The sequence below is a fragment of the Leucopleurus acutus genome (assembly GCF_964270905.1).
Source record: "Leucopleurus acutus genome assembly, chromosome: 2".
NCBI lineage: Eukaryota > Metazoa > Chordata > Mammalia > Artiodactyla > Delphinidae > Leucopleurus > Leucopleurus acutus.
The window spans coordinates 54,419,658-54,442,570 of record NC_139143.1 but is presented as its reverse complement, the minus strand read 5'-3'; the positions used below and the strand labels follow the sequence as shown (position 1 = coordinate 54,442,570).

At 42.6% G+C, this 22,913-nt stretch overlaps 1 protein-coding gene across 1 annotated transcript in view; it reads left to right on the top strand.

Annotated features, from left to right (window-relative positions):
- RGL1 (ral guanine nucleotide dissociation stimulator like 1) overlaps positions 1–22,913 on the top strand; it is a 133,372-nt gene that overhangs the window by 76,741 nt on the left and 33,718 nt on the right. The window contains exons 5-9 of the mRNA XM_082862571.1: positions 5,173–5,357; positions 11,364–11,488; positions 12,886–13,101; positions 17,069–17,172; positions 20,746–20,830. Of these exons, the coding sequence (XP_082718697.1) occupies positions 5,173–5,357; positions 11,364–11,488; positions 12,886–13,101; positions 17,069–17,172; positions 20,746–20,830 (715 nt within the window). The remainder of the gene's footprint in view (positions 1–5,172; positions 5,358–11,363; positions 11,489–12,885; positions 13,102–17,068; positions 17,173–20,745; positions 20,831–22,913) is intronic.

Below are 22,913 nucleotides of genomic sequence, written 5' to 3'. Positions count from 1 at the left end.
GTGTGTGTGGTGTGAGTGTGGTGTGTGTGTTTGTGTGATGTGTGTGTGTGGTGTGTGTATGTGTGTGTGGCATATGTGGCATGCGTGTGGTGTGGTGTGTGTGTGTGGTGTGTGTGGTGTGTGTGTGTGTGGTGTGTGTGTGGTGTGTGTGGTGTGTGTGTGGTGAGTGTGTGTGTGTGGTGTGTGTGAGAGTATGGTGTGTGTGGTGTGTGTGTGTGGTGTGTGTGTGGCGTGTGTGTGGTGTGTGTGTGGTGTGGTGTGTGTGTGTGGCGTGTGTGTGGTGTGGTGTGTGTGGCGTGTGTGTGTGGTGTGTGTGAGTGTGTGGTGTATGTGTGGTGTGTGGTGTGTGTGTGGTGTGTGTGTGAGAGTGTGGTGTGTGTGGTGTGTGTGTGTGGCGTGTGTGTGTGGTGTGTGTGTGGTGTGTGTGAGTGTATGTGTGGTGTGTGTGAGTGGCATGTGTGTGGTGTGGTGTGTGTGTGGCGTGTGTGTGACGTGTGTGGTGTGTGTGTGAGTGTGTGGTGTGTCTGTGTGGTGTGTGTGGTGTGTGTGTGGTGTGTGTGTGAGTGTATGTGTGTGGTGTGTGTGTGAGTGTATGTGTGTGGTGTGTGTGTGGTGTGTGGTGTGTGTGTGGTGCGTGGTGTGTGTGTGGTGCGTGGTGTGTGTGTGGTGTGTGTGTGGTGTGTGTGTGGTGTGTGGTGTGTGTGTATGTGTGTGAGCGTGTGGTGGGTGTGTGATGTGTGATGTGTGTGGTGTGTGTGTGGTGTGTGTGGTGTGGGTGTGTGTGTGGTGTGTGTGGTGTGGGTGTGTGGTGTGTGTGTGGTGTGTGGTGGTGTGTGTGTGGTGTGTGTGTGAGTGTATGTGTGTGGTGTGTGTGTGGTGTGTGTGTGAGTGTATGTGTGTGGTGTGTGGTGTGTGTGTGGTGCGTGGTGTGTGTGTGGTGCGTGGTGTGTGTGTGGTGTGTGTGTGGTGTGTGGTGTGTGTGTGGTGTGTGTGTATGTGTGTGAGCGTGTGGTGTGTGTGTGGTGTGTGATGTGTGTGTGGTGTGTGTGTGGTGTGTGGTGTGTGTGTGGTGTGTGTGTGTGTGTGCTGTGTGTGTGTGTGGTGTGCGTGTGTGGTGTGGTGTGTGGTGTGTGTGGTGTGAGTGTATGTGTGTGGTGTGGTGTGAGTGTGTGGTGTCTGTGTGTGGGGGGGGTGGTATTTGTTCACAGTGTTCGCCTTCCTCCAGCAGGCCTAGAGCCACAAGTGTTGCAGGAGCATGCTTTGTATCCTGTATCACTCTATTTTACGTGGCAGTTTCCTTGAGTTCTTTCCATGAGTGCTGATTGATGTTCACTGAGCCATACCTTTTTTAATCCCTTCCTTTTGTGACTTACGGCAAGTAGTCTTAAGACTGCCAACAGTTATGTTTCTCTCCAGATACCTCAATATCCTTATTGACATTATGTCATTTGAAATTCAACTGATCAGTGTCAGGTAGATGAAGGCAGGTATTATTATGTCTCCTCTCCAGATAAGGGTCAGTGGAGCTAAGTGATCAGCCCCACTCCCATTGTTCACAGGTGGCACAGTGAGGATGGGAACCAGGTTTTCCTCTGGAACCTCATTTCTTGTTCTGCGCATAGAGCCAAGTAGCTTCTCTAGTTTAACAGTCACACCTTTCCTGTAAGGTTGTGACTTTTAACGAGGGCTTCCCTTCGTTATTAAGGTTCTTTACACCTTCCAACTAACCAGTTCTGGTTAGGATGTACCTTAGATCTTAGGAGTGGAGCCAGGAAAGGTAAGATGGAAAAATCACTGGCCAGTAATCCTGCTGTCTCTGTCATGATTTTGTGATGTTGCTTTCCCTTCTGAAATTTCAAGTTTCACATTTTATCTGCTTCTTAGCCTATCAAGAACAGAAAGTTTCTTCCCAGGACTGCAAACATAAAGCTGCTCTGAGCTTTGGGCACACGTCCAGGCCTTTCCAGAAAGCCTGCCTCCCTGGGATGCTGATAAAACTCTGCTAATAAGAGGGCAGGGGTCTGCCTCGTGTTGTATTGTGCTGTCTGTGTATGTCTTTTCCTTCTTCTCTTTATTCTTCCTCCTCTGCCTTCATTTCTCTTTTGTCTGAAAATGCTTTTTAATTCAATGTCTGGGTTTGTAGTGACTTTTCAAAGCCTTCTTGCGCTAAGCTGTGGGAAGGGCACTGTCACAAAGAGTAAAATGAGTCAATTAACAACGCTAGTAGAAAATACCAGTCTGAGGAGGACAAAATGTGCACCTAAAGGTGAGTCCAGTATGGATTAAGGTCCCCCTTCAGAATTCCCCTGGACCTTCCAAGGCTGCAGCTTTCCATGGAAGGAAGTCCTATACAACGTGCCCCATAGAAATATACAAGTACACAGAGATGTAAACAAGGATATTCATTTTGTAGTTGTAAGTGTGAGAACCTAACAATAACTTAACTACCTGTGCACTAGTAGAATACCTATATTAATTATGGTGTGTGCATGCAACGGATACTACGTAACCCTGAGAAACAGTGAGAGCTAGAGGTCCTGGCGTGGATGGAGAGGTGTCTATGACATACTATTCATGGGGGAAAAAATCCATGGTTTATACATATGACATCTACTTAAATATGTAAACATATCCATAGAAAAGTCCAGAAGGATATACTCCAAACTGTTCACACAAGGTCATGGTAATAAGATTAGAATGAAGGGGGGTAGATATTTTGTTGTTTTAATTTATAGATATTTGTGTATTTATAATATTTACTTTTTTCAATAAATTGTTTTGTAATTTTAAAACTAGCAATTATGGGGGGTAAATGAGTAAATGACATATTGATATGTTTTAACACCTGTCTTTTACTATAATTTTGGATTTCTGCCTGGGTTTCTTTTAGGTTATGAACTTTTGAGGTGTCATCAGGGTCATTGAGTTGCTGGTCTCATTGTTGGTTGGATGCTCTTTTAGATTTTTAATTTAGTGATGTGAATTATCATCCCTCCATATCTGTCTTTTAATCACTGTCATCGAAAGAGTATTCCCTCATTGAAATATTAAAAAATATTAAGCGAGTGATAGTACTAATTAAATTAAATCACCCTTCTTTTGAGAAGTGCAAAACCGTACTGTAGGAGTCACCATAATGTATGCAAACGTCAGGTTTTCCTGAGTTCTGTGCCATCACCCCACCTATGTGCCTACCCCAGTTCTGGACTCAATGCTCGTCAGCAAAGAAGGGAAATTATTCACAGAAAAAGTCATCTTCCTTATAAAAATGAAATATTAGGATGCCGTCTCATCATTATCTTCTTCAATTCATGATATTTGGTTTTGGTGAAGAAAGGAGAAATAATGAGTGCCGTGTGTGGGCTCTCAAAATAATTGAAGTCCATAATTTCAGGGGGAGTTAGGGCTTCACCATATGAATTTGGGGGGCCATAAACATTCATAAATAACAGATGATGTGACAAGTGACCCGAATATTGAAGGTTCACTGACTAGAAGTTCATTAATTTCATTTTGCTCGTTCTTTCAATTAATCCCAGAGCCCAGATTAATTTCTTCTAGCTTTCTGTGAGGGAATGAAACTTTTGTTTCTCTCTTTTTTGAATCTGCACTGAAGATTTAGAAAATACTGAATTATTTCTATGGTTTTAAATGCCAACCTTAATTAATGGTTTTATGTCATCTATTTCTGCTGTAGCTATGTGAATATTATCGTTCCAAATGTCTTCATGTCCATATTGGTGAAGCAGTGATCTCCACAGCAGTGAAAACAGTTAATTTCTTTCCCTTCTGTGTTTGTACGTCAGTTCCAAAAGTTCAGCATTAGATTGGTTTTAGCTGCATTTCTGCCTTGATCACAGTCTAGCTCTCTGCTATGAACTTGAGACCTGTGAAGTTTAGACACACCTATGAAAGTCCAGGCGGCGGTTTCATGTATATGGATCATTATATCTTTTCGTGTCTTTACAGTTCGTTAACTAAGTGAACAATTTGTTTGAAGTCTAATCAGATGGTAATTTTAAAATCTGCTAGACATTTTTTTTCAGCTGAAAAAATTTTAATTAGGTCTTTCGCTAAAACAAAGTGTCCCAGCTCTGTCAATAAAACATGCTTGGATTCATTTATAGTCCCTGTCATCTTCTCCGGCCATCGTCAATGGCTGCACCTTGTTCCTGGGGCTGGCTGGTCATTAGTGAGGCAAAGTACCATGTGCATGGGACACAGCCCAGCAAGTGCCCGACTCAGGAGTGGCTGTAAAGCCTTCTTTGAATATGAAGCATAGGACAGTAACACTCAAAAGTTGTCCTTTTTGTCAGCTGTTTGTCTCTTCCATTGAGTGAGGGGCTGCACCTACCTTAAAGAGAACAAGCTTGTGTTATTAGTAACATGAAAGGAGGGAAATATGCCCCCATGATGACCCGGTCTCTTTTTGTGCCCTGGTCCTTGTTTCACCCAAGGTGGACTCAGCTGAGCCATCAGAAGAAGTCACCCTCTCAATGAATGGCTTTGCTTATCAAGTTTTTCTCCTTTACTTTTCAAAACCTAACTTTCTACTCATACTGTTTCTCCCACTGGAAACACATTGTCCTCTGGTAGTTTGAAAAGTGAAAGGATAATTTTGTGAGGACGTTTTTGGTGCTATGCTGAAACCCTGGTGATCTTTGTAAAATTAAATTTACACATTATCTTTCCTAAACCTAGGCCCTTCCGCCCATCAAAGTTCTGGCCCACTGTCTGTTATTTCCTAAAATGTTATCACAGTAGATTTTGTGGTCTCTGACTTGAGTGAATCCAGAATTGGAAACACATAATCTTGTTGTATACAGGTTACTTTGAAGTTGCTTCAGGACTCACTAAATCTTCTCTTCCGTGTCTTTTTTTTGCCCTGTGTGGGTTTTTGCAAAGGTTATGGTCCTGTTTTTGTTGGTTTTTTTTTTAACTTACCAGTCTTTCCCCAGATCCCCAACCACCACTTAAAATAATACAAGGTAGTCAGGCTGTTTTCAGATGCTTTAACTTCACTGACATTGCTGGGAACTTCTAGGGAACTGTCCATTGATCACTTGCCCAAGGTTTCCTGAGGCATGGCTGGGACAGGCTCTGGCGTCCAGGGCTGGTTTTGCGTCTCCAGAGCCAGTTGAGTGCAGTGACGTTCTGTTTTCTCTTTCTCAGTGCAATCGCCTCCATCCTGAGGGCCTGGCTTGACCAGTGCGCAGAGGACTTCCGGGAGCCCCCTCACTTCCCTTGCTTACAGAAGCTGCTGGATTATCTCAAGCAGATGATGCCAGGCTCTGACCCAGAGAGAAGAGCACAGAACCTTCTTGAGCAGTTTCACAAGCAAGAAGTAGAAACTGACAGTGAGTACTTACTTGTTTGATTCCAGGGAAGAAGCTAGATTCTGATCCTGCAAACCTCCACAGTGAGGAAATGTTCTCCCTGTACTTGTTGAATAGGAGGCCTTGGTTTCCTGCAGGACAGGCTGCTGGGGGATTGGGGACTGTGGTAAAATTCTTGAATTTTTATTGAAGGTTATTGAAGGATATTGAAGTACTAATTGAAGTACTAATTACAGGACCTATATAGCATTTTAGAGCAGGTTATTGAAGTACTAATTGAAGTTATTGAAGTACTAATTACAGGACCTATATAGCATTTTAGAGCAGAGAAGGGGATATTCAAGATCACCTAGTCCAACTCCCTCATTTTCTACGGGAGGAAACCTTGGCTCAGAGGTGAAGTGATTTCTCAGGGTTTCCTTTAATACCATAAAGAGGACGATCTCCTTGATGGTCTTTTACCTTTCCTTGTCATCACACACCCTGCTGAACTTGAATTTGCTCTTCATTATCTGCCTAATTGGTTCCTCCTTCTAACAAATGAAAACGCCTCACAAACCATCACCCCCATTCAGCAGGCGAGGAATTAAATCCAGTTCTGCTCCTGTCCTCACAAAAGCTTGAAAAGCTCAGAAAAGATGTTTCTCCTTCAGCCGGAAAGCATCCCTGTAATCTGCCCCAGTAGGGGCATCATTTCGCATCTCTGATAGCCTCATCCAAAGGAAGTTTCTGTGGCTGTTTTTTCCTATCTGAGGAATTGACTGCCTATTTTCAAGGACAGAGGAAGGGCCACCACTGCAGGTCACGGGTGGCTTGGAACCATCAGGCTTTGAAGAAAGTCAGAAAGAGGCTAGGGCGGTCTTTCAGTGTGACGTTTTATCCCCTCACTGGCTGCTGGGGGATGGTTGCCATGGCAGCTGACCCACTTGGAGCTTCTGACAGGCACTTCCCTGAAGTGACGCCTGATTTCCTCAGTGAGGGAAAGGAAATGGTTCCTCAACACTGATAAGGGAAGCTGCATCAGCGCCAAAGAAAATACCCTTAAATTCCAAACAGGACCTGTTGAATTTTTTACGTGTGGGGGACCAGAGAGGGGAAAATGCAATTGCATCATTAAAAGCTGACTGCCAAGTCCTCGGTATCTCCGATGACTTCATTTGCCGGGAATGTTTGAATACCAGGGGCACTCCTCCAGCTGCCGGACCTCAACTCCCTTCAGGGCCTCCCCTCCTGTCTTCGTGCTGGAGTGGATACACCATTAGAGCCCAGCTGTCCCCACGAGAGCTGCCCCTGGCTTCCGGCCTAATTGGGGAACCGGTGGGACCAGTGGTTCATTGTTTCCAACCGGGACTGGAAGGCCAGCTCATTTGGCAGGCTGAGGCAGGGGAGAACGAGATGGCCTGACTTTGGTAAAGCTTTTAGGCAATCCCAGAAATGAATTTTTTCTGTGTTTGGAAATTTTAAATCAAGAACTCTCTAAACTCTCTGTTTATTAAGTACACGAATCATTACCGAAAAAGAGTTTTAGGAACTTGGTTCCCATGTGCTTTTTTTTACCCAGTTTCATGCCGGCAAAAGCAAACAAGCTCTCCTACATGTTTTCCAAAAGTGAAATCTTGCTTCGAGTTTTTACCTACTTACCACTGGAAAAGAATCAAAAGCAGAAACAGTGAAAGCATGGACTAGACCCCGGAGAGAAAGGACCATGCAGTCTTCAGATACAGCAGCGTTGATCGAAGGCACATATCAGGCTGCTGTGGAGTGTTGGGTGAATGAGATCAAGCCTTAGCACATATACTCCTTGGCTGAAGTGGGCCAGCCTCTGCATTGCAGAGCGACTGGGACAGATTTATGCACAGTGGTTAGCAAGAGGGTTGAGAGGCCCATTCTGAACCTTTGGGATTTCAAATATCTTATTCCTCCACCCAGTGAGAGAGGACCAGAATTGTGTGGAGGAAAAGTGGTGAAATCATGGGGTTTTAGCTTTCTTTAGCTCATGCTTGTTTGTGTCTCAGACTCCAGAGGCAGGCAGAGATCCCCTCCTTCCTTACCGGGTTGTAACCAACCCCGTTCACATCAGTACCTTCAACTCCAGGGTGAGGCGGCCAGTCTTAAATCACATACCTGTCACCAAAGTTGGCAGATACCCACGTGGTGCTCTGACAGGGGAGGTGATGTAGGGTCCACTCAGCGCCCCTTTTCCCCTCGGAAACTAAGAAACGGCCACCCCAACTTGATCCAAGATGCCTAAAAGTCTTTTATTCTGCAAAGGCTTACAATGTAAACATTCTGGGGGAGTAGTAACGCCCTGATTTAAATGGCTGCTAAGATATAACTGAATGCAGCTAGATTTTTCTTCTTGAGAATGGATTTGACAGGCAGAAGAGCAAGGAGTGTGAAGGGGGATGAGGTTGGGGAACAACCCAGGAATTGGGGAAGGTTTCCCCGGAAGAGAGGCTAGGGACCCAAGGTAAACGTCTTCCAGGTCCACAGTCTTTCACAATGGAGACTGGAGGTCCTGTTCCATGTGCTGAGCACTTATGCTTTTGATTTGGAGCCCTAGGAAGAAAAACTTTATTTTTTCCTACTTCTTCAGTCTGTATCCGATTAATTTGCTAATCGATGATCTTATCTCTAATAAGGCTCAGGTGAATTTAGCTTAAGGCTATCCTACTGCTTCTTGCATACTTTTTTTTTTCTTATTAGTCATCCATTTTATGCACATCAGTGTATACATGTCAATCCCAATCTCCCAATTCATCACACACACCCCCACCCACCCCCGCCGCTTTCCCCCCTTGGTGTCCATACATTTGTTCTCTACATCTGTGTCTCAATTTCTGCCCTGTAAACCGGTTCACCTGTACCATTTTTCTAGGCTCCACATACATGCGTTAATATATGATATTAGTTTTTCTCTTTCTGACTTACTTCACTCTGTATGACAGTCTCTAGATCCATCCACATCTCTACAAATGACCCAATTTCGTTCCTTTTTGTGGCTGAGTGATATTCCATTGTATATATGTACCACATCTTCTTTATCCATTCGTCTGTTGCTGGGCATTTAGGTTGCTTCCAAGACCTGGCTATTGTAAATAGTGCTGCAATGAACATTGGGGTGCACGTGTCATTTTGAATTATGGTTTTCTCTGGGTATATGCCCAGTAGTGGGATTGCTGGGTCATACGGTAAGTCTATTTTTGGTTTTTTAAGGAAGCTCCATACTGTTCTCCATAGGGGCTGTATCAATTTACATTCCCACCAACAGTGCAGGAGGCTTCCCTTTTCTCCATACCCTCTCCAGCATTTGTTCTTTGCAGATTTTCTGATGATGCCCATTCTAACCAGTGTGAGGTGATACCTCAGTGTAGTTCTGATTTGCATTTCTCTAATAATTAGTGATGGTGAGCAGCTTTTCATATGCCTCTTGGCCATCTGTATGTCTTCTTTGGAGAAATGTCTATTTAGGTCTTCTGCCCATTTTTTGATTGGGTTGTTTGTTTCTTTAATATTGAGCTGCATGAGCTGTTTATATATTTTGGAGATTAATCCTTTGTCCATTTATTCATTTGCAAATTCTGAGGGTTGTCTTTTTGTCTTGTTTACAGTTTCCTTTGCTGTGCAAAAGCTTTTAAGTTTCATTGGGTCCCATTTGCTTATTTTTGTTTTTATTTCCATTACTCTAGGAGGTGGATCAAAAAAGATCTTGTTGTGATTTATGTCAAAGAGTGTTCTTCCTATGTTTTCCTCTAAGAGGTTTATAGTGTCCGGTCTTACATTTAGGTCTCTAATCCGTTTTGAGTTTATTTTTGTGTATGGTGTTAGGGAGTGTTCTAATTTCATTATTTTACATGTAGCTATCCAGTTTTCCCAGCACACTTATTGAAGAGACTGTCTTTTCTCCATTGTATATCCTTGCCTCCTTTCTCTTAGATTAGTTGACCATAGGTGCGTGGGTTTATCTCTGGGCTTTCTATCTTGTTCCATTGATCTATATTTCTGTTTTTGTGCCAGTACCATATTGTCTTGATTACTGGAGCTTTGTAGTATAGTCTGAAGTCAGGGAGTCTGATTCCTCCAGCCCCGTTTTGTTCCCTCAAGACTGCTTTGCCTATTCAGGGTCTTCTGTGTCTGCATACAGATTTTAAGATTTTTTGTTCTAGTTCTGTAAAAAATGCCATTGGTAGTTTGATAGGGATTGCATTGAATCTGTAGATGGCTTTGGGTAGTATAGTCATTTTCACAATATTGATTCTTCCAATCCAAGAACATGTTATATCTCTCCATCTGTTGGTATCATCTTTAATTTCTTTCATCAGTGTCTTATAGTTTTGTGCATACAGGTTTTTTGTCTCCCTAGGTAGGTTTATTCCTAGGTATTTTATTCTTTTTGTTGCAGTGGTAAGTGGGGGTGTTCCCTTAATTTCTCTTTCATATTTTTCATCATTAGTGTATAGGAATGCAAGAGATTTCTGTGGATTAATTTTGTATCCTGCAACTTTACCAAATTCATTGATTAGCTCTAGTAGTTTTCTGGTGGCATTTTTAGGATTCTCTATGTATAGTATCATGTCATGTGCAAACAGTGACAGTTTTACTTCTTCTTTTCCAATTTGTATTCCTTTTATTTCTTTTTCTTCTCTGATTGCCATGGCTAGGACTTCCAAAACTACGTTGAATAATAGTGGTGAGAGTGGACATCCTTGTCTTGTCCCTGATTTTAGAGGAAATGCTTTCAGTTTTTCACCATTGAGAATGATGTTTGCTGTGGGTTTGTCGTATATGGCCTTTATTATGTTGAGGTAGTTTCCCTCTGTGCCCACTTTCTGGAGAGTTCTTATCATAAATGGGTGTTGAATTTTGTCAGAAGCTTTTTCTGCATCTATTGAGATGATCATCTGGTTTTTATTCTTCAATTTGTTAATATGGTGTATCACATTGATTGATTTGCATATATTGAAGAATCCTTGCATCCCTGGGATAAATCCCACTTGATCATGGTGTATGATCCTTTTAATGGGTTGTTGGATTCTGTTTGCTGGTATTTTGTTGAGGATTTTTGCATCTGTATTCATCAGTGATATTGGTCTCTAATTTTCTTTTTGTGTATATCATTGTCTGGTTTTGGTATCAGGGTGATGGTGGCCTCATAGAATGAGTTTGGGAGTGTTCCTTCCTCTGCAATTTTTTGGAAGAGTTTGAGAAGGATGGGTGTTAGCTCTTCTCTAAATGTTTGATAGAATTCACCTGTGAAGCCATCTGGGCTTTTGTTTGTTGGAAGATTTTTAATCACAGTTTCAATTTCATTACTTGTGATTGGTCTGTTCATGTTTTCTGTTTCTTCCTTGTTCAGTCTTGGAAGGTTATACCTTTCTAAGAATTTGTCCATTTCTTCCAGATTGTCCATTTCATTGGCATAGAGTTGCTTGTAGTAGTCTCATGTGTACTTAATTTTAGGTGGAAGTTGAAAGCTAATCCTAACATTTTGAGGATTCTAAGTACTTCTTGAGAATTCTGAGGACTTCATCAACATTTCTGACACCAGAATGGCCTGTTCTACTCCCCAGAGCCTGGCCTGCCTTCATGTCCATTCCTTCCAGGCTTCTGATTATAAATGGCCCAGTAATTAAGAACTGCATAGTTGGGGTTTAGGAAGTAGTTGGATCAGTGCTTGAGCTGATCAGAGGGTTTGAGGGAGCCCCCAAATGAGGGTGACCCCCTGAATGTAGCCCAGCTTTGTTTCTCTAGACTTTGCCTAACCTGGCTGTGTCCTTGACCAAGGAACCAGTGGTTTGTCCAGGTGACAACATGAGGCCTCTGAACTTAATAACGCAGCTAGGAACAAGCAGAGACTGGGAAAACCTCCATTTCACTCAGGTTTACTGTCCTTGCTGTTCTCTCCCTGTGGGTTTTCTAAAGGAGCAGCTCTTTTCTTCCTAAATTAAAGAAGTCCAGTTGGACTCTGTAAACAAGGTTGTGTATACAGCAGCACCAAATTACTAATTTTTTTCCACCTGTGAACAGATGGGTTTCCCAGCACCATCTCCTTCAGCCTGGAAGAGGAAGAGGAACTGGAGGGTGGCGGGTCTGCAGAGTTCACGTGCTTCTCAGAAGATCTCGTGGCTGAGCAGCTGACCTACATGGATGCAGTACGTCTTCTCTTTGTGCCTCCGATGTGCTTCTACTTAGAATGTGGGGAGTGACAGTACTGGTGGCCCCGGGTCACATGATTTAAGTCTTTCCAAATCCCCGAGAGAGGCTGTGCCTGTAAATGCAGAGTGAAGATGTGATTTGAATCTATCATCTGAATAATTCAGGCCTAAGCTCTTCTTACAATTCTGGGAGAAGGTGCTTTTTACTTGGCACTCAATACCCAGGGGGAAATAAGAATTCTAATTCTAGGGAAACAAAAATCTATCCTGTTCCATGGGTATTTCTCTCCCTTTAGACTCATGAATATTTCAAGATCCAAACTGTTTATTTGGAGGATTGTAAAGGGGTCAAAGTATAAGTTAGGATAAAATAAATTCACTGAATCCACATGTGACTATATCTGGCAGCTCATTTCCACATGTGCTTCCTGGTCTTTTGAAGTTTGGATATTTTTGTTAGCTGTACATATTTGGTTTCATCAGCCACGTTTCATAGCTCAGTGCTAGCTGGTTAAAGAAAAAAGGGCTGTTATCAGTGATCACAATGGTTTTTAGCTCTTCCACACTTAGCACTTTAGAGGAAGCAGCATAGAGTTTCCATCTAGTTAACATGCAAATAGATTCTCAGAAGTAAATCAGATAGTCTATATAAAGTAAATCCTGGTATTCTCTGTCTTACACAAGCCCTTGCACGTCTTGTATTGAAATTGTTGTACAAATGAGAATCAGATTTGTTCAGCAAATTTGTTGTTGTTTCACACACTGATAGCAGAAGAGAAAGATGGAAGACTTCATTGGCTATGACTTTTAGGCAAAGACCTGGAAACCAGACTTTAAATCCCTCTTTCTTCCTTTTACTGTGTGATGTTGAATAGTTTTTCCTTTTGTATGTTTCTTAGTGTCTTCATTTTAAATAATGGGAAATAGAATAGTGACATTGATGAGTGTCACAAGTACTGTACTTCTGTGAATCACTTTTCAGGTGGTCATTCATATGCGTTATACACAGTTCATGATCCTGAGTGTCCAGGACATACCATGGATATGATTTTGAGGTCAAAATAATCTTAGCCACTTCTTTTAGATTAGTAGTACAGATTTTTACCTGGCTTTCCTTCCAAGACAGAAAAGTCAAAATGTTTTTGGACATTTAAATTTTCTTTTGGTCATCGTGTTCCATTGGTTCAGTTGAGCAGATTTAGAAGGAACACGTGGGCTTTTCTGATCAGTTAATGTATTAATTATTTACTTTTTTCTATTGAAATGAACACCATGAGGCAAATCAAGTAGGAAAGGGTTATTTGTCCATTCACAAAGTACCAACTTACAGATGACCTGCTTTGCCATGTGAAATGTGTGTGTTGTCCTTAAAGTCAATTCCTCTTTTATTCTAGCAACTATTCAAGAAAGTAGTGCCTCACCACTGCCTGGGCTGCATTTGGTCTCGAAGGGACAAGAAGGAAAACAAACACTTGGCTCCTACGATCCGTGCTACCATCTCTCAGTTTAATACCCTCACCAAATGCGTTGTCAGCACCATTCTGGGGGGCAAAGAACTCAAAACTCAGCAGAGAGCCAAAATCATCGAGAAGTGGATTAACATTGCTCATGTAATTGTCTTTTTAAAAATATTCTCTGGGTTTAGTAGATATGGGAGATTATGCTGCCATCACTCTGATGTTTCCATTTGGTTGAAAAGCAGTCAAAAGACCATATGTGAGGGCCCATGGGTTTTGTTTTTTTTTTTAACATCTTTATTGGAATATAATTGCTTTACAATGGTTTGTTAGTTTCTGCTTTATAACAAAGTGAATCAGCTATACGTATACATATGTCCCCATATCCCCTCCCTCTTGCATCTCCCTCCACCCTCCCTATCCCACCCCTCTAGGTGGTCACAAAGCACCGAGCTGATCTCCTTGTGCTAGAGTTGATCTCCCTGTGCTATGAGGCTGCTTCCCACTAGCTATCTACCTTACGTTTGGTAGTGTATATATGTCCACGCCACGCTCTCCTTTAGTCCCAGCTTACCCTTCCCCCTCCCTGTGTCCTCAAGTCCATTCTCTATGTCTGTGTCTTTATTCCTGTCCTGCCCCTAGGTTTTTCAGAACCATTTATTTTTAGTGTCGTTTTTAGTATAGTTTTATACTATTTTAGTATAGTTTTTGTTGTCCTTCCAAGGTAAGAAAAAAGTTGCCTTTCTTAACGTGGGAGTTTATTTATTTTTCCTCTTTAAAAAAATTCGTCCCTTGCTCACTTCTTTCTGCTCATGGGCCCCTTCCGGGTGCAATGGAATGTCTGCTTTTTCACAGCCTGAGTGTTGGTTCTGCGCCGTGTTCAGTAAATATCAACTGGTGGCCTCAGCGTCAAATGGACTGCTCTGACAATTCAGAAGGGTTATCTCCCACCCTTCCAGTACCTGGGAGCATTCTATTTTCTGCAGACTTGAAGAGCCAATACCTTCTTAGGATCTCGAATCTCTTTTCTAAAAGACTGAAATATACAGATTTCACATTAATCAAGGGCTTTTCTGAGGGCTTTATATCTGAAGTTGGAGGGGCAGAGTCTATTCCTAGGCCTGAATTACATTCTCCTGGGTGTCAGTCCAGTCTATCGGATCAACTCCTTCCATGCCATATGACCTTGACCTTCATTTATCAGCATCTTATTTCATGAGTGAGGAAAGGTGAACAGTATTCAGTCAGTCACCACATATTTCATGAGCCCCTAAATGCTTCAGAGCTACAATTTTATGTCCTTTGCGGACATAGATAAGCTAAACACAATTAATTTGATCCTACAGGAGCCTATAGTCAAACAAGGAAGCTAAGATATACTAGAATTATCTCAGCCTGGGCTGAAGAGGAGTAGGGCCGTATGACATAAGTGCTGCAAAAGTGGAGGAGCGAGAAATCACTTCTGACTGGGGTGATCCAGGAAGGTTTCATGGGTAGGATGACATTTGAATTTAGCTTTGAATAATTGATAGGATTTTGGGTATTTGAAGATTTGGGAAGATTTTTTTTTCTCAAAAGAAGAAATTACATCAGCAAGAGCTATGTAGTTAACAACAATTTTGACAAATAATTATTATGTAAATATACTCTGTTCTGGGCTATATGGGTCAATCCTAACCAAAACACATTTTGTTTTCTACCCCATTATATATTTTTCTCATTAAGCCCCTATCTGTGGGCATAAGGCTTAAACTTACACATTTTTGCTTTTTTTTTTTTTTTCACATTCTCTTTTGTGGTCTTTGATTAAATAGCAAAGCCATAATTGTGCCAGAGAATTTGCTTTATTTTGAGTCTGTAGGTGGTCTAATACCACAGACTTTTTAGTACATGGAAAAATACTATATGGAAAAAACAAAAAAATATCTTATGCAACTTTCACTTCTCCTATTCTGAATTGAGGTTATTTATCAACAAGTAAGAGCTACAAAAGAAGTTCTGATAGAGCATGGAATTTCTCTGTCTTCTTAGACTGATAAGAAAAAATATTTTTTGGCCATAAACGCCATATCATTTATAGTCATATACATGTCTCAAAAGAAAATAGTCTATCTACTTTTAATCTATTCAACTGCTTAGAAAATCTGTAGCAAGCATGTAGCATCTGTATATGTGACAGGGTGACTCAAACAATGACTTTGGCCCATATAAATATCAATCGTGTGTTTATGGGATAATAAGAAATACAAGTTGTATAATTTGAGATATATTCCAAATCCCATAGCACGTGCTTAAAAGCCAAGGGTCCTTAACTCTTGGTGATGCAGTTTCCCAGTGTGGAGCATGCTGTGTCCCTTGAAATTGCGTAGGTAACTTAATAAAATAACAAGACTCACAGGTGGTTTCCAGCCAAGATTTATTTTACTTTTCCTGCATTAATCACAGTCATTTTCTATTGAGAGGATGTTTGAAAAAATGATAACTTTACATGCAGAAAATATTTCTGACCTAACATGACTGTATTTTCTTGGACTGGCCTTACTGCTACATTTTTACTTTTGTATCACCTCTCCTCAAAGATCATTCCTTTTCTAGAAATGGGGCCAGATGCCCCTTGTGCTCCTTTAAACCCTTAGCTTAAGCCTCTTTCTGAATAATGTGTTCCATATGTTTATCACAATTTGCATGAAATATCTGGGCCTGAGTCCCTTTATTTATTGCAAGTTTCCTGATTTTTAGAACATAACTTTTGGATTCTGAACCTTCGTTGAACCATGCTGTCATGGGCTTGGTTTCCAGACTGACTGTAATTCAGAGCGCGAGCTTTCTCTCTCTCCTTAGCTTTCTCTCTCTTTCTTTTTAAATAAAGGGAAAGCATTGAGGCGTTTAAAAAGCGTGGGCATGACTTTTGTAAAGAACTTTGGCATTTACTCTAAGAAAATGTTGTGGGGTTTGTTTGGCGTAGTAATGTTAAGTAGCCAGATTTGGGGGTGCCAAGTCAGAGAATGCCACTTTTCCTTCACAGTCAGGACCCGCGTGACTTCATGAAGTGATCTTTCAAGCGACATGCATTTATGCCCAACCACCCTGGGACCTCTTGCCTCAGATGTTCTGCACGAAGCCAAGCCCATGCTCACACAATGCACTCGATAGTCAACAGTGGATGGTAGTACACTCCCCCATACGCCTGCACACGGAGCATCTCCTTGGGCATAAGGCACAGTCCACTCTCTCGAGGCTGCCACCTTCCCCATTGCGGCCGCAAATGGGACCCTCTCCCTGACTGTTTCGCCGTCCCCTGCCATTCGTTCAGCAGGACTTTGACTTCAGGGTCGCTGCCTGCTGATGCTACAGACTGAATGGTAGCTGAAGTTTCAGGATCAGGCAGTCTTTCTCCTTCCCCAGAAAATGACGTCCAGAATGTTTCCTGTTCTCTTTCTATTTTGTTTGAAAACGCTGCCAAAGGGAATTGTATTTTAAAAGCCCAAGTTATTTTGGAACCATTGTAAGTACCAAGGTGTTTCTGAATGTTTATGATTGCGGCACAAGCCCATTTGAAACCGAATGGATGTGTATAAAAATATTCCCTCTTGGCTAAGAACATAAAAGCCAAAGTTCAACTTGTGGTGAGTTTTTATTGCCAAGTTATATACCCCTCTCTGGACAAGGGTTGGTCATGAGATGTTTGATAGCATCTGACCTCGAAGCAGCTGCTGCCCGGTTCACTTTGTGGGTCTGAAGGATACAGTCATCTTTCATGTGTATTTTTAGGGCATATGTGTGCTTTCTTCAGAATAAAGTTTGCTTTCTCTAGCAAGGCTCTGTAGACTCACCTCCACTCGTGTTTTTACTGGGAAAGCTGGAAACTATAAAACTGTAACAACAACACAGAAAATATATTAAAGGGAGAAAAACAAGCGTTCAGGGCCAAAATCTGTAAAGTGTTTCAGTGACTGGGGTGGGAGCAAAGGAGCCACTTTTTGATGTTCAGTATTTATACAGCCGCCTATTTCGTGGTAAGAGTTCATGGCAGCTGTGATACCTCTAAAACAGGAAACCACCAACTCACTGTTTTATTGATATTTAAATGCCTTGTATGTTTTAATCACTCTCCCTACAGGAATGTAGAATCCTGAAGAATTTCTCCTCCTTGAGGGCCATCGTTTCGGCACTGCAGTCCAATTCCATCTATCGGTTAAAAAAGACTTGGGCCGCGGTCCCAAAGTAAGTTCCCAAGTGTTCTGCTCTGCTTTCTTTGGCTGGGCTGATTCGTGGCTGCATAAATGGTGTGGGTCCTCATTTTCAAAGCTCATATTATGTAACTAGAGAAACATCTTTGAAAGCCTCTGTGTGTTCCAGGCAGGGTGTGTTTTACACATCATCATGAATGAGTTTTGAGGCAGGGCTGCTGCAGAAATCAAACTCATTCTCAAAGGGTGCCAAAGCCAAGATGATTGGCTTTGGGGATGATTTTAAGGATGTGCCTATTATCTGGGCTTTGAGGGATAAGGTTGTGGAGTGATGAAGTTACAGCAATTTGCCATTAGTTCTGGTTGTTTTTCAGCCACATTCCAAAGCCCTAAGCTGTTCCAAGCTGTGAGGGATAGTGTGTGCAGATAGGACATTAGTTCTTGCTATTCAACCAGAATCCACTTAGTTTGTTTCTGCTTCCGCCTATTAAAAGCTATCTTAATGATATTAAAAACCTCTAGGTATTCCTTCCTAGGTACCTGACTAAAAATGATTAACCGCCCACATCCTGTATTGTGTTTTTCTTCATATTTCTTGCCATAACCTTTCGAACAATGAACAATTGTGTCCTTCCTTATTGTTTCACTGTCGCTCTCGCCCCCATGTCCAGAGCTTCACTGAACTCTAGACCAGAGGGCTTTTTGCAAAGGAGGGAAGAGTGAGTAAGGAGGCAGTTCTGGTCCCCCATGAGTACAGATTTAGATGCTGGGGCATGTGTCGTGACTACAAACTAGGTCAGCTACTTTCAACAAAGTCTCTCTCGGTTTGCACGAATCAAGAAGTCAGGCCATAACAGGGAAGGATGCGTGAACTGTTTATAACCTGTATTGTATGCAGCACAGTCTATACCGTGTGCAGTGCAGTCTGTGCCGTGTGAGGCACTGTCAGTTCCAGTCGGGAGCCGGGCCAGCTTGCTTCCCAGGCAGGCCTGCCTCGTGCATTTGGTGGGCTCTGTCCTTAGAGTGGAAGGTCTAGGTATTCAATTTCATCAACTCACTCAGAGCTGCTTAAGCCTGAAGGGACTGACACTACCCAAACCCAACAGAGATCCAGATTGGTAAACGAGAGTTTCATGGATTTATGCTGAAAAAGGGGTGCCAGAGTGTTCAACCTACTGATGAGCTCACATTCTCTATCAGAGGAAAGTCTGCTCAGGGGAAGTCACGCTATTTATTATATAATTCTTTGATGGGTTTTGAAGCAGGTGATCTTACTGCCTGGTGTTATACATCTGCAGACACCTCAGCCACTTGGACTCCAGAGCTCGTGTTCTGTTACCTCGCAGGAGAAAAAGTGGCAGACAGGCTTTTCAAAGTCCAGTGCAATTTTCTCGATTACCACTCTTTTCCTGGGTTCTTTCTCCTCTTCATTAGTTTGAATGAAGAAGGTGACTCTGTGTGAGAGATTAGTTAATTGATTTTCCTCTGCACAGGAATCTTAGGAAAGATAAGGATCATATAAAATCATTTAGATGTTAGGCCCTGGCGAAATATGATGGGAAAATCAGATGCGTACAGCGTCCCCATCCTCAGCACCCCAGCCCCACTCCTTCCTCTCATCACTGCTCCTCAACTGTGGTATCAGCAACAACGGGACGGGCAGGGGCTAAAATGAAGACTTGCCCCACTGCACCCTTCTCTGGTGGCAGTGAAAGGTAATCCTATCTTTCCTTGGTGGTTGATAAGTAGAACACTATAGAAAGTCACTTAGCCAGGCAAAGATTTCTACCATAGCAAATCTGAGGCTAAAACACAAGTAAAAAAATTAGTGGACTTGTTTCTTCATCTCCTTGGTTACCATATGAGAAGGTCCATTCTTCCAGCTGGCTTTTTTTTTTTTTTACATCTTTATTAGAGTATAATTGCTTTACAATGGTGTGTTAGTTTCTGCTTTATAACAAAGTGAATCAGTTATACATATACATGTTCCCATATCTCCTCCCTCTTGCGTCTCCCTCCCTCCCACCCTCCCTATCCCACCCCTCCAGGCGGTCACAAAGCACCGAGCTGATCTCCCTGTGCTATGCGGCTGCTTCCCACTAGCTATCTACCTTACGTTTGGTAGTGTATATATGTCCATGCCTCTCTCTCACTTTGTCACAGCTTACCCTTCCCCCTCCCCATATCCTCAAGTCCATTCTCTAGTAGGTCTGTGTCTTTATTCCTGTCTTACCCCTAGGTTCTTCGTGACATTTTTTTTCTTAAATTCCATATATATGTGTTAGCATACGGTATTAGTCTTTCTCTTTCTGACTTACTTCACTCTGTATGACAGACTCTAGGTCTATCCACCTCATTACAAATACCAGCTGGCTTTTGTATTTAAGAAACACCACAAAACAAACCTCAAAGCCCTATTCTTTACAACATGGGTGTCTGGTTTGTGTCTTCATTGGTTGGTAGGTTCATATTTTAGCAGGGCTGCTGGAGAAGTATCACAGTTCCCGAGAGAAGCCACTTGCATATCAGCTCTATATAGTTTCTATTGCTAAATTCAAGGAACAGGGTTAAGAGATTTTATTCAGTTATTACTTTCCTGATAACCCTTTATGTTAATAACTTTCAGTGGACAGAGAAGGCATCTATTTCTTTCTGTTTGTTTAGGCCCACATGCAATTAAGTTCTTAATGATTTTTTCCAAAATATAAATAGCTTTAATGGTTTTCTTAATTCTAAGAGTAATACTACACTCATTTTAAGACACATAAGTCCTTAGTAATGGCTTTCTCATAATAATGAAAGTGTTGCGTATAGAATGACATTGCCTCTGTTAATTCTTTGCCTTCGGATCATCCTCTCAGTAACCCTGGAGGGGTGTAGAGAAAAGCGCGAGGCCCGTGGAGACGTAGTGTGCCAGGGAGGGGCAAGGGAGGAGGAGGTGCTTCACATATGTGATCGTGGTGACCTTCACGGCCATCCTGCGAGGGGGCTGTCACTGTTTCCCTAGTGCAGATAAGAAAACTGAAGCTCAGGAAAGTTGAGCAACTTGTCTAAGATCACTTAGGGAGTGAGTGGCCGAGTTGGGATTGGAACCCACCACCTCTGACTCCAGAGCCCGTTCTGGTTCCACCATCTACTCTGACTCTAAGAGGTTCAGGAAATTTGGGTTCTGTACTGCAGCTCTCAGCAGTGAGTAGTGGAAGCTCAGACCAATCCCCAACCCTGGCATCTTCATCTCTCCAACGAGGGGACTGGCCAAGAAGAGTTCTCAGGTCCTGTAGGGCTGTGGGTGTGTTGCTAAGAGAGAATTTTTTTTAACTTGCCGAAGAGAACATGTCCCAATTAGACAACTTAATACCCCAGTTTAACGATCTTTTTTTATGATTATAACATGCATGTTTAGAAAATATCCCTCTCTTCACACAGGTGATCATGTCTACCTGTAAAAAAAAAAAAAAAAAGCCACCCTGCATGAGAAAGGTCATTGGCTTTTCTGTGCTCACGTAGCCCTCCCCTCTGTAGCCAGAGGTACTGAGGGCACCTGGGCCCAAGGTGTGGGACTTTTACTAATCTTCATTTGTTAATGTTTTCTTCATCCCTTTTGTAGGGACCGAATGCTGATGTTTGAAGAACTTTCAGACATCTTCTCAGACCATAATAACCACCTGACCAGCCGGGAGCTACTGATGAAGGTGAGGGCGCTGGGTTGTACTGTGCTGACCGCTCTGGCATCCGTTCAATGGAAGGGTAGCTTGAGGGCTCCTTGGATGCCTGCAGTCCTTTGAGAGAGGCTACAGGGACTGGAAGGCAGGACTTTTGGTTTTTATGCCAAATCAAAAAAGCCTGAGGCTGAGAAAATTCAAAGTCCAGCTCCTCAGCTTCACTGCGACGCAACGAGATTGTGAAACTTGCGTTGCTGCCTGTAGCTCCTCAACAAGCTGCCCTGGAAACACTGAGTGCTGGCAGTGAGGTGGGTGAGAGAGCCTGGAATATCCTTCTCAGCAAAACAGCTTCTAGAAGGACAGGGACCAAGCCTGCAATTCTACATCCTTTATTTGCACTAAATTGCGCAGCCAGTCCGTCAGCAGTATTTATCGAACACCAGATGAGTGCTGGCTTCTGAACGGCAGGCTATGTAAAGCTACAGCTTGGTTCATTTTCTTTCTCTAGATGTTTGTTAAACGTCTAATATTTGTAAAGCATTTGACCGGCCTCTGGGAGTATGAAGAAGACGAACACAGACCCTGTTTTCAGGAACTTACCTGCTGGTGGGTGGATATAGACAGTAAACAAGAACGAGTAGTCAAAGAAAGGTACAAAGATAGGTTGTGAGCAATCATCAGAGGGGAACATAGACCAGATATTATCTTCACGGCCTCTCTATAAAGTAGATTTTATCCTCCTTATTTTGCAGCTAGCCAAGCCCCAGAGAGGTAAGGAACGAACCCGAAGTCCCACACCTGGTAGGTGGTGGAGCTAGAATGTGAGTCCAGCCTGGTGCGACTGTAAAGCCAGTGCTTTCATCACTTAGGCATCAAACTATTTCTTTTGACCACTTGGGAGTAGGAGGCAGGGTGTGTCATGTGAAACTTCATGGAGAAGGAAAATAAGTTGGTAATTCAGTTAATCCTGATTGGGCATTCACTGTGTGCTGGGTGAGGGAGGTACAGCCGTTCTGAAGGCAGCCTCCAATCTTAAGGAGACTGCAGTCTCATGGGGGAGGCGAAGTGGGCAATTATGAAAAAAAAACCCCAAACCAAAAATAAAAACAAAAAAACTGATATGTGCTACCATAGGGGGAAGCCCTGAACTGGGCTGTTAGAACAGAGGACCCTTGTCCTTAGTCTCCTTTTCTGTGAATTGGAGATGATAATAGTACTATTTAGTCTACTGATCTCACGGAATTGTTTTGAAGATTGACTAAGGAAATATTTGAAAGCCACGTGCAAATGTCAAATTTTTTTAGTATTTCGCAAGCTATCTACATGTGAAACCAAAGTATGCATAACAAATGAAAATGAAGAAAGTATAAGTGATACATGTAAGCTTACAGTAGACACTTGGAGTAGGAATGAGAGTCAAGTGGGGATGGGGTTACTTAGAAAAGGCATCAGTTGATAACTGTTAGGTTAGTCGTTCCTGTAAGAGCATCTGTTACGGTCTTCTTGACTGTTCTCCTAAGTCCTGCTTCTCTTCCTTCATGTCTCAGTGAGGACTACATTTCTGCTTGAATCCTTCCTTGACACCCTCAGGTCTGATTAGGCCCCTTCCCATGTCCTCCAGAAGTCCGTCATTCCTCTGTCCTAACACTTATCATATGCTCCATTAGAATCGCTTGTGCATTTCACCTGTCTCCCTGCTGGCCTGTAAGCCTCTTGCAGGCAGGGCCTTTTTCACTGTTATGTCTCTAATGCCTAACACATTGGGCATGTAGCAAGTGTTCAGAAACTGACCTCCATTGATGGACCTCCTAATTCACAGGACTTTAACAACTTGCCCACTCTTAGCCCTTCCTGGCGTAGATGATGTGAGCAGGGCAGGGTGTCTGCTGTCTGACTTTGGATTAGGCTCACCTGATGAACTGCACACTAAACAATGCTTGGCTTGCTGAGGTCGTGTTACTCCCCGCTTCACATCCCCTTGGATTTGCAGACTTTAAATGGAAACTCATCTGGCTGGAAGGAGATGGCTTAGTGGTCTCCCTGTCAGTAATACAAAGCTGGACTAATTGGAGCCACACATTCAAATCCCAATAGCTCTGAGTCATCCTTCCAA